The 10,120-nt window shown below is 47.4% G+C and overlaps 1 protein-coding gene across 20 annotated transcripts; it reads right to left on the reverse strand.

The window, feature by feature from the left end:
- Nucleotides 1-2,411: 2,411 nt before the first annotated feature.
- Nucleotides 2,412-9,232, reverse strand: LOC100725721 (leukocyte immunoglobulin-like receptor subfamily A member 5). 20 transcript variants are annotated; one of them, XR_010048735.1, is made up of 8 exons: nt 9,147-9,204; nt 8,917-8,952; nt 8,450-8,535; nt 8,012-8,314; nt 6,967-7,269; nt 6,697-6,897; nt 3,975-4,229; nt 2,412-3,853 (listed from the first exon to the last, which is right to left on the reverse strand). XR_010048735.1 is itself a non-coding variant. In XM_063253279.1 (4 exons), exons 1-4 carry the CDS (start codon nt 9,081-9,083, stop codon nt 6,990-6,992), a joined length of 663 nt encoding a protein of 220 aa, XP_063109349.1. In that variant the 5' UTR covers nt 9,084-9,198; the 3' UTR covers nt 6,904-6,989. The 20 variants fall into 20 exon arrangements, 2 of the variants coding, with proteins under 2 accessions (XP_063109349.1, XP_013003236.1); XR_010048726.1 differs by adding an exon at nt 7,699-7,751 and having other exon boundaries at nt 8,450-8,732; nt 8,917-9,195; XR_010048727.1 differs by adding an exon at nt 7,699-7,777 and having other exon boundaries at nt 8,450-8,732; nt 8,917-9,195.
- Between the last annotated feature and the right edge of the window lie 888 nt (nt 9,233-10,120).

The following is a 10,120-nucleotide window of genomic DNA, read 5'->3' on the forward strand; positions in this document are numbered from 1 at the left end:
CCGAATATTTTCTACCATCTGCATCCCAATAGTCCAACCTGGTCATGACTTTCTCTGCCAACTTATTTGATTGAGGTTGAAGTTTACTGATACTTTTTCTACAAATTGTGCACCATATTTGATCTCAAGATGTTAGTGTATGAAAACAAACAAACAAACAAAATAACCTGGCTTATGGTAGATTAAAACTCAGGAGCATACCAGAGACTCTCCTGAACCAGAAAGCCAGACTCCTGGAAAACCATGACTTACAGAAGTGAAAAGTAAATAGATCCATGGGAATCAAAGAAGAGCAATCAAAGAAAACTGGAAATCACAGAGAAACTGGAAAACTTGAACACAATGCAGAGAAAAGAAGAAAGCAGCCTGAAATGCTAACTCCGACTCCTGAGAAGAGATCCTGTCTCTGTGAACACAAGGTAAATCTGAGCAGGTTTGGAGGTCTCAGGGAGAAACAATAGACTGAACCTTCCATGCTACCCCAAGGACATCTCGTGTTTATTGTGCAGTGTGAAAACAATACTGTGATTTACTTTGAAAGTGATATCTTTTACAGGAGTAGCTAGAGTTAGGGAAGAAACCCTTTGTAGACTCTGAGGCGTTTGAGAGTGATTAATCATGACACATTTGAGGAACAAGTTAATTGCTTAGGACTAAACAGTTCCAGGAATGAGAAGTCACAATGTAACTACATTCAGGGTTTCTGGATCCCCTTCCATATCTATGGGTGGGAGACAGCCAGAAGAGACAGTCACAGACATAAACTCCTTGAGAAGTGTAAGCAGGGTGACCTCAGATCAGGTATAACTTAGTGGTCTGTGCCTTTCGTGATAAGACATGCTGCTTACATGTGATTTTCTGAGAAGTGCACATGTGAAAGTGAAAGGCACAGAACTTGGAGACCTGTTTGGTTTTCCCAGAAGTCAACATGATCAAGGACATGCTTCATCTTTGACAGTTGCCACATACGGGGGTGTATGGACAGAGAGAGCTCTGGATCAGGGGTTTTCACAGAACCACAGAGCATGAAGCCAGGTGAAAATAAGTGTGACTTGGGGCACAGAGGGTCACAAACACTAACAGCCACTAGAATGAATACAATTGTAAAAGGAGACACCACATCATTGATTGACACTGCCCAGTAGGAAGTGTGGGGCAGGACCCAGCACACACACAAGAAGTGGGTAGAAAAGAATAAGCTCTTGCTGTGACTGGAATAGTGAAATTCTGAGCACCACCAGGACCAGGTCAGCCAGGCCCATCCAGATGAGATTGTCCACTGTGTGATCTTGAGGTTAGCAGAAGGAGTTAGTGACAAAGAGGTTAGCAAAGACCAATATTCTCCCTGGATTCCTGAACATCCACCAGGGGCGCCTGCTTCCCTACAGAAAATTTCTACCTTGTGAATGCAGATCCATAACTGAGAAGTCTTTCGCTCCCTGATTTGGAGTTTGACTGAGTTTGTAGTGGGCTGAGGGTCTCCACTTTTCCTGAGAATCAAGAAAGAGAAAAGAACGTGTGAATAACTGAAGAACCAGAGCCTTTATTCTGGGTTCTACAGCCTCATGTTTTACCATCCTGATAATCCATAGGGGCCCTTTCTCAGTGGAGTCTTCACCCTCACTGAACTCTGTAATTTGAGAACTTGAGTTGAAGGCACTTTGGAATAAAGATTGCTTGAGTTCAAAGAGCTCATAACTGGCAAGAAACAAAATTTCAAGTTGGAAAATAACTGAGGACTTTTGGTTTATCTGGAGCCCAGGACAATGTACACTCATTTTCCTGGAGTTGAATTTCTCTTCATTTACTGACCAGATATGAAGTTCTGATCCATAGAACAATGGAAATTCAGGTTCAGGAAGGTGAATGTTTAGGGCTGTGACCAATCCTGGGGCTCTGTCCCTATCATCCCTGTAATCTCATCCTAACTGATCATCTCATGGTTTTAAATACCTACAGCATTACACACACTCTTGCATGCACACATTCATACTTGTATTTTACATATGTCAGGGGTTCTTAAAATCAGTGTATCTAGTTTATAGATGTGTAAATTCAGACAGAATGACCTCTATAATAAACATGTAAAAAGATGCAAGTGGAATCAATGAATAATGGCTTAAAAGGGAAGAGAAATGTAAACATATAAAACTTACACAATGAGCACAAGTCTTATATATGTGTTCCTAGGACACTCATCCCATGTTAATTTCCTGATTTCTGAGTCTCTGCCTCCAGGATTTTTCTGAACAAGTGACCTCTTATGTTCTTTGTGTTACAGAAAATATAAACAGTCAGGATTTAACATACAATCTGTGCACTAAAGTCCTTACTCCAGTGCAGTAAAAAAGAAAAGAGAGAGATTATGAATCAACATTCTTTAATATGAACTATGTAGAACTCGACATAATATCATTAAGTATATAATAACAACTGAGATAGGAATGCAAATGAGAAATTAAATTTACTTGATATACATTATATCAGTGAATCATAAGAAATCATTAAAAAGTTATTGGAGGACAATCTTAATATGAAGTACTAGTAATACATGTAAATCAACAGCTTTGTTGTATAACAAATTATTATTCAAAAACATAAAATCACCAAGTCTTAATCTATCAATTACAATGGGATCATATTACAAAGTTTTTGTGAATATAAGATTTTCAGATAAATCTGAAATATTTCTATAGTTCATAAGTGAACCTCAATTTTCGAGTGTATAGGATGGAAAACCATATAACCGAGCTTTTGTTGGATCACTGAACGGAACTGTCTCCAATTTCACTGTGTGAATGTTCACTTCATATGCTTTAATTCAGTAATATGGACAACTGTTTCTAGGAAGATAATAGGTAACCTATTAACTGGTGATTTCATACTGTATGTGTTTTTTTTTCTAGAAATACTGTATTATTTGTACCCTTTTACTGCATTTTTAAATGTCCTTTCTTTTTTTTCTTGTCTTTAAATAAAAAAATAAAAACAATTTTCAACATCTTGAATAGAAAGATGAAAAAGTTGTTTTCTGCAATTATTGTATACATCTGATAAAATTCCCAGAAACCAGGGGTATCATTGCATTTTTAAGGACAATTTCATACATCTTTAAATTTCTGAAGAAACTGTTATTCTTAATTTTTGAAAATGGCTGTAATGATACACAAGTGTGAAATCCAACCCAAATGCATAACAGAACCCAACCACATTGCACAGCAGATCTGCTGGGCAGAGACACCTAGTGACCCAGGGAGCAGTGCCTGCCCCTCCCGAGTCTCAGGAGAGCACTGAGTACAGAGGCCCCAGGGGTCTCAGGAGGGGTCATGCCCTGTAGTGCCCACAGCCTGTTGCTTCTCTCTGAAGGAGCAGATGTGCTGGGGGCTCGGGCTCACACTCAGTGGGGCCCCAGGGAGGTGGAGCAGCCTCCTGCCTGTGTCTCACAGGGCTCAGAGACTACAGGTGTGGGATGGGGCTCTAGCACAGGTGCTCAGGGCTGAGGAAGGAAGGGGACACCCTAGGTGAACCATTTAACAGAGAGAGAGTTCTCTCCAGACCACACTAGACTCCCACGCACCCAAACCTCCTCACCTCCCTCAGGGCTCCCAGTGGATGGCTCACACAAATTGGATCAGGACTTTGTTCTAGAGCCACCCTGGCATGTAGAATTCATGTCCAAGGCCCAAGCACTGCCTTCACTTGAGGTTCATTCTTCTGCTCATATCCTGGCTGCATCTTGAGACCTTCCCTGACTGCAGTCAGCTTGGAAGAGCAGAATCCTGAGGGCCACCAGGACCAGGCCAGCCAGGCCGATCCATGAGATTCCCCACTGTGTAATCCTGGGGCTGTGAGGCTGGGATGGGGACAAAGAGGTCACGGAGGTCAGGACGTGGCAGAAACTTCCCTGGTCCCTGTGCTCCTGGACGAGACCTGATCCCTGTGTCCAGCCCCATAATATAATTCTCCTTGCTTACTTGTCTTTGGTTCTGAGTTGTTCTGTGATGAACTGACTGGCTCAGCTGCTCCTGGGAACCAAGGAAGATGAGTGGGACGTGTGAAGCTTTCGACATACGGGAGCTTCTCCCCACCTCCACATCCTTGTGTCTCAATATCATGACAAACGTGAAGCAGTCTCTTAGTGAGCATTTGCTGCTGCAGCAGTGTCACCTCTGGTCACTTAGACTCATCAGCCTCACTGCTGCATGAGCTCAGGACTTGCATCTGAGTCCCTTTGGAACAAAATTTAGCTGAGTTCACAAAGCCTAGGATTCATAAGAAAAGTGACTGCCAATTCCTAAACAGCCAAGTCCTGTGAGCTCAGTGCTCAGTGTGGGACACAGGATGATGTGAGTAACCTCCCCTGGAGAGGGGTTTCCTGACCACCAGCTAAGGACTCAAGGTCTAGGGGTAAGGGCTAGTCCTCAGGGCTCCAGAGCATCAGGAGCACAAGGGTTAAAGTCCAGGGGGCCCCTTCCCCACCCAGCCAGATCCCCTGGTGCCTCCGCCTCCCTATGACTTCTGCTAACTCATCATCATGCAGATAGAAACACCGCAGTACGGTGCTCACACAGACAGATACTCCCGTGTACAAGTGATTGTGTGTTCCACATGGCAAGAGTGTTACTGCTTTATGGAAACAGTGCTTCGACTTTCAGAAGGAAAATCTATGTTAAATGACCAACAACATAGAAGAAAAATATGTTGATTGAACAACTTTGAGAATATGGATGAAAAGCTGTAGAGAACAAACATAAATATAGCTGGATACATGAAAAATTATGTTATTAAGGTATATTTAGATTATGGTGGAGACATGTATAGCCACGTGCATGCACATTTGAATCAAGAATATTGGTGTCCTGTTGATATTTTATGAAATATAATTTTCATTTTAGTGTACTGGACACAAATTTTAACACTGAAAAGCTGGAGGAGAGGGGAGAACAAAAAATCAGTATGGAGGCTAGGGAGTTAGCTCAGCAGCACAGCACCTTCCTGCCAAGTGCAAGGTCCTGGTTTTACTTTACAAACAAATAACAAACAAACAAATAAATACATTTAGTGCACAATAAAAGTTTTAAACCTAATATCCTTTTGGTTTTTAGTGTTATTATTCAGTAACTATGAATCACAGAATTGTTTTCAAATAATTAAAATGCTTGATCCATTTAAAGATTCCTTACAAATGTTAATAATTCTTATGAATACAACTTTGAAATATTTCTAAAGTTCATTAGTAAAGCTCAATTCAAGCATATTGGATATGTGTGATACTGTTATTCTCTATAATTAATATACAAAGATAATCTTTTCCTATGAAAACAGAAAAGCAGGTCAGTGTTATTTAAGGTATAATTTCATGTATCTGTAAGGTATAATTTCATATATCCACAGAAAAGTATCTCTTTACATTTGAAAAGACAGAGCAACATCACAGGGGTGTAAATAGGAAATGCACAATGACTCAAACATGATTGCACAGCAGCCCTGCCAGGTGGGGACCCCAGTGAGCCCTCCCAACAGCAATGGCCCCTTCCAAGTCTCAGGTAAGCACTGAGCTCAGAAGCTCCAAGGGATTCAAGAGGGTCCATGCCCAACAGTGCCAGCAGCCTGGTGCTTCTCTCTTCAGAAGTGGCTGTGCTGGGGGCTCAGCTCACCCGCAGTCAGACCCCGGCAAGGCTGCCCTCTGCCCTCCAGGACCCTGCTTCCTGCCTGGACCTCAGACACCTCCACCCCTCTCACCACAGGGAAGCAGGCACCCTGTCCTCAGAGCCCCAGGAAGCCACCAGGCTCCCTCAGGGTCCACTTCCCCACTCCTCTGGAGACTGATCCTGCCCTGAAATTCACACACAGTGCTAGGATGTGTGCAGGACTCCCGGGTCTCACGTTACAGTGTCTCCTCCACCCACATGGGCAGGGTCATGACTGAGGTACTGGAACAGCAGAGCAGCTGACTCTGTGGTGGGGACATCAGGAGGAGAGGGTTGGGTCCTGTCCTCTCCCTCAGTCCATTCCCACTTCCTCCCATCTCACTTATGTCCCCTTGGGTCTCTCCCTGCCCATTATCTCCATGGGAGACATCACGGTGGTAGCACAGGCAGAGAGCTCCAGCCTGCATTAGCCTCCTTATGGGGGGATGCTCCCCTGCGGACCCTCCCCTCCACCACCACTGTGTTCTGGGGTCTAAGACCAGTGATGGCAACAGGACACAGGGTGACTTGGTTGGACAGAGGGCCTCACTGGGATGTGAGGTTCTGAGGAAGAACTGGTGGTGCCACTTCAGGTCAGTTTTGGGTCCCAGGTGACATAGAAGGATGGGGCAAGTGGGGACTGAGCCCAGAGAGTCTGATTTCCAAACTCCTTTTCCCACAAGCGCCGAGCTCCTGTGTTTGAGGGAGAGAATTGGAATGGTGCTGCTCTGCCTGGAACCATCCCCACTATCACTGTCACTGCAGAGAGGGACAGGACCCCTGCAGTCACATCCTGGATCTCCCCTGCGAAGCTGACTCTCCAAGGCTCACAGCAAGGTCATCACTGAGAGGAACTTGACGGTAGGGGCCAGGCCTCTCCTCTGCACCTGGAGAAACTGAGGCCCACACAGGAGGGGCTGGCCCAAGTCAGTATCTGCAGAGGAGGCTGCAGCAGTCCCCACCTCAGCCCCTGCCCTGGGACCCTCCCAGTATGGCCCTCACTCACCACCTAGGGATCCAGACTCTGGTGTGCTGGGCTGATGATCTTCAATGAATCTTAGGAAGGATGGGGAGGTGAGGCTCTTGGTTCCCTGTTCCTCACTTCTGGTGCTGATCCTCTCCCAGGCTGGACCCCAACATTTCTCTTAGCTTTGAAACCACCCCATGAAGTACAGATGTCCTGACCCAACCTCCTCCTAGGGACGATCTGTAAAATGGCCTCTGTCAGTCATTTAGGGACTCAAACATGATTGGGTTAAAGAAAGGGCTTCCTCACCTGAGACCAGGAGCTCCAGGGCATCACTGTGCTCTGATCACACCTGAGGTTTGGTAGCAAAACAGCCATAGCACTTGAATGTCTATCTTTCCATAGGGTTCAAAGCACCCACAGGGAATAGGGCCAGGACCTGTTGGTTAGGGCCTGGTTGTGAGTCTAGTGTCCAGTAGAGCTTGTCTTCTCCTATCTTAATCACAAAGAACCTGTCAGATCCCTCCCATGAGCCACACTTTGGGGTCACATTCTCCCCTGAGGTCACCACAGGGCTGGACAGGGCTGAGAGGCTGGGTTTGCTGTAGACTCCTAGGAGAGAAAGAGGCAGCATGTGAAATGGACTCACACCTCCCACACTGTCTCCAGGGCTGGGTTGTGAGAGGGGGACACGCCTGAAAGCAGACCCCTTCCTGAGGGCAGAGCCTGGGGCTGGGACCCTTAGTGTCCTCTCATCTGTCACCACCAGCTCCAGGGCATCACTGGGCTCAGACCAGGCAGCAGGGCTGTGATGGTCACAGTGGTATCGCCCTGCGTCATCTTCTGTCATGTATGGGATGGAGAACTTGGCCTTATTCCCTGGCTCAGGTGACATTTGTGTGTCTGAGAATTCTGGGCTGTCCTCTCTGTACAGATTATATTGCTTGGCCTCCCGGGTTTCCTCACACCAGAGAGTCACGGGAATCCCCGAGGGTATTATAGAGCTTGGCTGAGCCTGGAGTTTGGGTTTTGGGGTGATACCTGAGAGGAAGCAGTTGAAAGGGGGAGATGTGTTCTGACTGTCACAGTGAGTCCTGCATGGAGCAAGTTTAAGGCTGATCTGTGATGAGCAAAAGACACCCTAGGAGCCGCCTGTAAGATATAGCGCCCTTCTGGACATTGTGATTTGAACTTTCCCTGTCTCGTCCTGGCTTGGATATCTCTGGTCTCACTGTCCCCAACTCTGTCCCTTAGTTCAGCATTCCTGGGCGCCTCACCCATCTCCCCCCAGGTGCTTCCAAGGTCTTTAATTCAGGTCCTCAGTCATGAAAAGAAATATCTGGGGTTTCCTCACCTGAGATCTGGAGCTCCAGGGTTTCCCTGGTTTCTGACCACAGCTGGGATTGGTTCCAGTAATAGCTGCAGCATCTGAATGTCCACCTTTGTCTGGGGGTCACAGGGCTCACATGGAACAGGGCTTTAGCCTGCTCACTGGGGCCTCGCTGTGAGTCCAGTGTCCAGGAAAGTTTGTCTCCTCCTGCCTTAGTCAGAATGAACCTGTCAAATCCCAGCTGTGCCATACACTGGAGGGTCATCTTCCTTGCTGAGGTCACCACAAGTCTGGGCAGAGCTGAGAGGCTGGGTTTGCTGTAGGCTCCTGGAGAGAAGGAGGCAGTGTATAAAGGGGCCCATACCTCCCACTGTACTCAGGGCTGTGAGAGGGGGCATTCCTGTGGAGCAGACCCCTAACTGAGGGCAAAGCCTGGGGCTGGGACCCTGAGTGTCCTTTCACCTATAATCACCAGCTCCAGGGGCTCACTGGGCTCTGAGTAGCCAGAAGGGTTCCATAGTAGCATCGATGTAGCCCTGCATGGTGCTCTGTCACGGATGGAATGGAGAACACGGCCATGTTCTTGAGTTCCTACGATGTTTATTTTCTCCAAGGCTCTCAGTTCCCTCTTTGTGCAGAGCATATTCCTGGGCTCCCATAGTCCCCTCACACCAGAAGGTCACAGGTTTCCCCCATGGTATCACAGATCCTGGCTCAGCCTGGGGCCTAGGTTTGGATAGGGTCCCTGCAGGGAAATCACAGCTAGGTCCCAGCACCTTCCTCCTCCCCTCAGATCCCAGTTTTGAGTCTCAGGACCCTCTAGGCCTCCCAGCACCAGCCCACACCTGCTGTGCTCCACCCCCACTGCCCGGAGTTGCCCCATGTCCCCAGGAAAAGGAGGAACCTGGGGTAGCTAGGGACACACTTACCTGCTTTCACTGGAGTCCTGGGGCCCAGACTCAGCCCTGGAAGAGAGTTCCCTGTGAGCACTTTGCCCTCGAGCCTCAGCAGGGCCTCTGCTCCCCAGAGCCTCCTGTGCCCCTGTTCTTCTGATGGACCAGGGCCTGGCTGTGGGTTGCAGACTAGGCATTCCCATCCCATCGCTCAGTTCTCACTGATGCAGAGCAGGGCCGTGAGTGTGGCAGTCATGGTTTCCTACCTCCAGGTGAGACTGTGTGGAGATCACAGTGCCTGTCATACGATTTGGCAGCTGAAGATTCGTTTTTGCCCTCCATTGGTTGGTCACCTCAGGAGCCCTACAGGAAGCGGAAGTGACACCCACTGACAGCGGGGCTTTTTTCCCCCAGACTGATCCTGTCTCAGTTGCAGACTGCTGTGGAGTTTCCCCTTCCTCCTTCACATTCCTGATTGATCCTCACCTCACTGAGTTCCAGGTCACAGAAGCCAAAAGATCTAGACATATTCACAGCTGATGCCATCCAGTGCATGGTCACCCTGGGCTGACCCTTCCTCTCAGAGCCTCCCACTCCCAGAGGGAGGGTCGCCTCCCTCCTTCAGCCCTTCCACCTGTACAGCACGGTACTCCTCACAGTTGCCATCCTCCCCTAGCCCTAGAAACGCCTTGAGGAGGATGCAGGTCCCTGCTGCTGGTGGACTACAGCGTCCCTCTGAATTGTTGAAATTTCCATTTTCAGTTATATCCTCAATGGTTGAGGTGTTTTTTTAGCTCAAAAAATGTTAATTGACTGGTTGTCACTTCCCCCATTCCTAATGAACACTGACTTCACTATCCTTTATGACATGAGCTCACATTCACAAAACTAAAGCTCGCCCCAGGAACACACATGCAGTGTGTGGTGTGACTCAGCCCACAGCACACATCTGTGCAGAGATGCAGACATGGAGCCTGGTGAGTTATCTCATATCCAAGCCCTCATGATCGTGATAGAAAATTGGCCAGAACAAGTGATGAAACTAAAGTTTCCTCACCTATTGATCTCTTGTGATGAAGAAACCCAACCTAAAGCAATTCCTTTACTGTCTTAATGGTGTGGGTTTCCCCACTGGGAAAGCTTTCTAACCCAGCATCCCCTAAGGTCAGGCCCAGGATTTGTGGAAGGTGATGGTGAAGGTGATGGAGGCCACTTACTGTGCTCCCGTTAATTCCTGAGG

This window comes from Cavia porcellus, unplaced genomic scaffold (assembly GCF_034190915.1).
Source record: "Cavia porcellus strain 051 isolate PalLab524CR breed Dunkin Hartley unplaced genomic scaffold, mCavPor4.1 scaffold_7, whole genome shotgun sequence".
Lineage (NCBI taxonomy): Eukaryota > Metazoa > Chordata > Mammalia > Rodentia > Caviidae > Cavia > Cavia porcellus.

Excerpts from the sequence above, each read along its gene's own strand:
- LOC100725721 (XM_013147782.2), bottom strand. The coding sequence starts at position 9,083 with ATGGGAATGCCTAGTCTGCAACCCACAGCCAGGCCCTGGTCCATCAGA. Across the intron at positions 8,536-8,916 it reads CAGGACTCCAGTGAAAGCAG|AGCACCATGCAGGGCTACAT; the intron begins GTAAGTGTGTCC and ends CATCCGTGACAG. Across the intron at positions 7,270-8,011 it reads CCTGGAGCTCCAGATCTCAG|GAGTCTACAGCAAACCCAGC; the intron begins GTGAGGAAACCC and ends TTTCTCTCCTAG.